The sequence below is a fragment of the Hydra vulgaris genome, chromosome 09, assembly GCF_038396675.1.
Source record: "Hydra vulgaris chromosome 09, alternate assembly HydraT2T_AEP".
NCBI lineage: Eukaryota > Metazoa > Cnidaria > Hydrozoa > Anthoathecata > Hydridae > Hydra > Hydra vulgaris.
The window spans coordinates 34,018,133-34,021,828 of record NC_088928.1 but is presented as its reverse complement, the minus strand read 5'-3'; the positions used below and the strand labels follow the sequence as shown (position 1 = coordinate 34,021,828).

Below are 3,696 nucleotides of genomic sequence, written 5' to 3'. Positions count from 1 at the left end.
AACCTAAATATATTATGTTGTTATATATGCTTCTTATAAAAATTATTTTGTTGTTAATAGATTAACCAGATTTGCTTGATTAACTTGCCTTGGTTAATTTAATATTAGAGATATCATTTTACTTGCGAATGCATTTTGTTAGTTTGTTGTAAATTGTGTAAGATTCTGTAAATAAAAATAACAATAAATATCAACGACAGTAACAAAATAACAAATTAATGTATCTTTAAAAATAATATGACTTTTCTTCAACGAAATAGTAATTTATATATTTTTTTTTTTTTTTTTTTTTTTTTTGCCATATAAATTTATTAAAGTCGTAAAGCATAATATAAATACAAATAGCAGGGGCAAGAAGAAGACATAATTGGTCTTATCACCAAGCCCCTTAGTCTATACCGTAAATATAAGACAATAAAAATTAAAAAACGCAACACTATATAATATAAAACATTTTTCTAAAGACTTAATAGAATAAAAATCAATCTTTAACAAAAAGTTAAAGTCCTACTTTAACTTTTTGTTTTTGTGTTGGTTAAGAAAAATTAAAAAAAAGAGAAAAAAGAATTTGTACAAAGAAACTATATTACTAAAAAGCAAGCAAGTAAATACGCATAATCCTGAAGCTTTCCTTTTACACCAGCATGTACCTTTAAATATGTGAATAATTCTTATAAACCATAATTATATATATGTTTGTTAAATAAATATATATATGTTTGTTTTTTTACAAAAAATGGAGAATAAAGTAGGATTTTATAATATAAAATTACCATAACAGGGTGTGGTAATTTAGACATCTACATACAAATAATTTTAAGTAATTATATTTAAACTGTTTTAGAAAACAAAAAAGCCTGATTTGTCTGCGTTTCTTGAATTAAGTGGTCTCCAGGTCCATTTAAAACTTTTAATTTGATTTTCTCAGTTCGGAAAAATATGGAGTTAGAACAAAATAATTCTAACCTCTCAAAATGACATTTAAACTGAGATTGTTCCTTGCGCAGACGAGTTGCGCAGACAAGTTGCACTGACGAGTTGCGCAGACGAGTTGCGCAGACGAGTTGCGCAGACGAGTTGCGCAGACGAGTTGCGCAGACGAGTTGCGCAGACGAGTTGCGCAGACGAGTTGCGCAACTCTTCTGCGCAAAAGACTCCTTCTTAAAAACAACCCAACTTGTTATTGACATTACCTCAAAATTACAAAGTAAGAAGTTTTTTTTTAAATGATAAAGATAAAGATAATTTTCATTTACTCGATTATTTATTCACTAGTCGAGAAGAAAACATCGTAATAGCAGAGTAGCTGAGCTTTTCCGGCTCACATAATCCCGGCTCACAAAAGCCATTATATATTCCGGTCAATTACAAAGTAATACCTTTTTTTTTTTTTTTTTTTATACATGTTTTATTTTACAACTACAAAGTAATAGTTACCAATTATTGATTGGCAGTAAAGATATACAAATTTAAATCATAAATATAAAGTTCAATATATACGAGGTAAATAAAAATACAGTTGCTTACAACTCCGAGACATGAATAAAATAAATACCAATTACAACAATATAATAACGTGTAAGTAAAAATAATGGTCTTACCTTGTAAAGTAAACCTATATTCTTTTATATTTTTGTGTTTATGTAGTTTATGTGGGGTTTCCAGAAGATGTGTTCATCAATTAGAACTCCTAAAAACTTTGTATTCAGAGCTCTTTTGATGGATATATTCTCTATATTAATTGTTGGTAGGTTCAGGGGTATTTTTTTAATTTGTTGATTAGAGTGAAATAGTATATACTTAGTTTTTTCTATATTGAGTGACAGTTTATTTGATTTAAACCATATGTTAACTTTTTTTAGTTCAGCATTTGTATTTTCATAGAGGTCTTCGATTGTCTTTGACGAGTAAAATAAGTTTGTATCGTCGGCAAACATTAATATTTTAAAGATATTAGAGGCGTTTGGAAGATCGTTTATATAAATAAGAAACAAAAGAGGAGCAAGAATGGAACCTTGGGGTACACCATATTTTGTTTTTAGTAAATTTGAGTTGCTTTTTCTATCTATAATAACACAGTGTTGTCTGTTATCAAGGTAGTTTTTAAACCAATTTAAAGCTTGATTTTTTATACCATAGTTTTTCATTTTTGTTAGTAAAATCTCATGATTGACGGTGTCAAATGCCTTTAACAAATCAATAAAGATCCCTAATGTGAATTTTTTCTTTAAATGATCTACTTATCCTATTTGAGAGGTCAAGGATTGCATGCTCAGTTGAGTGTAGCTTTTGAAAACTATATTGACCTTTATTGATAATTTTGTTGGTTTTTAAATATTCATTTAATTTATTATAGATTATTCGTTCTAGGAGTTTTGAGAATACCGAAAGGATAGAGATTGGTCTATAATTGTTTAAAGAACTGGTTTCTCCTGATTTATAGATTGGTATAATTTTAGAGATTTTTAGTTTATCAGGTACAATACCTGTTGAAATTGATGAATTAAATATTTGGTAAATTGGATTACGTATCTCCTCAAAAACATCTGATACTACTTTGCAAGAGATATCATCAATTCCTGGGGACTTAATTTTAAGTGATTTAATAGCTATTTCAAGTTCGTCTTGATTTATTTCATTGAAATTTAAAGAGCAGTGTGAGCCTGTTAAGTAACTTTTAAATGTATTATTTGGGCATTGAATTTTCGATGCAAGATCAGCACCAATGTTGGCAAAGTATTTATTAAATTCATTGCAAATATCTCGCTTGTTGTTTGATTCACTTTCTTTTATTATTACTCCAGAAGGCATTTTGTTAACATTAAATTTACTTTTACCAATAATTTACTTAATAATGTCCCATGTCTTTTTTAAGTCACCATTAGATTTTTGTATTTGATTAGGATAGTATAAAATTTTTTTTATTTTTTTATTTTTTCAAATAGGTTTTTGTATTGCTTGTAAAAGGATAGGTTTGCTTCGCTTCTATTTTTTAAGTATTTTACGTATAGTTTTTGTTTTTGTTTTGAGGATTTTCTTATTTCTTTTGTTATCCATGGACAATTTAAATATTTTGTCTTTATTTCTTTTTGTTGAATTGGAAAACTTTTATTATATTGTAGGATAAATAAATTTGTAAAGTTAATGTACGCAGAGTTTGTGTTTCTTTGATCACATTCTTGGTAGACAGTTTGCCAATTTGTTGCCGATAGCAAGTCCTTAAATTTTTGAGTAGACGTTTTATCGATAATTCTTTTATAACATAAGATTCTTGAATTATCAATTTTTGTGGAATTTTGTGACAGAGAGAAGTATATTGGAAAGTGATCTGAAATATCTGTTTTTATTATTCCTGATTTTAGAGAAGGATCTTATTGTATTAGTTTGTTAATATATTGTCAATAGCTGTAATAGATTTGGAAGTTACCCTGGTAGGTTTGTTGATAATTGGGAAGATATTAAGTTGAAACATGTCGTCAAAGAAATTTTTAGTAATAGCATGCTTATTGTACATTAAAATATTTATGTTTATATCTCCAATTATAAATATCTTTTACTGTTCTCTATTATTTGTAATTATATGTTTAATATAATTTGAAAAATACCTGCAACCGGTTGGTATTACTTTGTTATATGCCGGGATATATACTGCCTATATATGTTGCAACATACTTTGCTTAAACTTTTTTAAATAGT

The 3,696-nt window shown here is 27.3% G+C and overlaps 1 protein-coding gene across 1 annotated transcript; it reads right to left on the bottom strand.

The window, feature by feature from the left end:
• Positions 1–581: 581 nt before the first annotated feature.
• On the bottom strand, positions 582–2,811 carry LOC136085424 (uncharacterized). The gene is made up of 3 exons (XM_065806729.1): positions 2,386–2,811; positions 774–800; positions 582–650 (listed from the first exon to the last, which is right to left on the bottom strand). Exons 1-3 carry the CDS (start codon positions 2,809–2,811, stop codon positions 582–584), a joined length of 522 nt encoding a protein of 173 aa, XP_065662801.1.
• Positions 2,812–3,696: the final 885 nt, after the last annotated feature.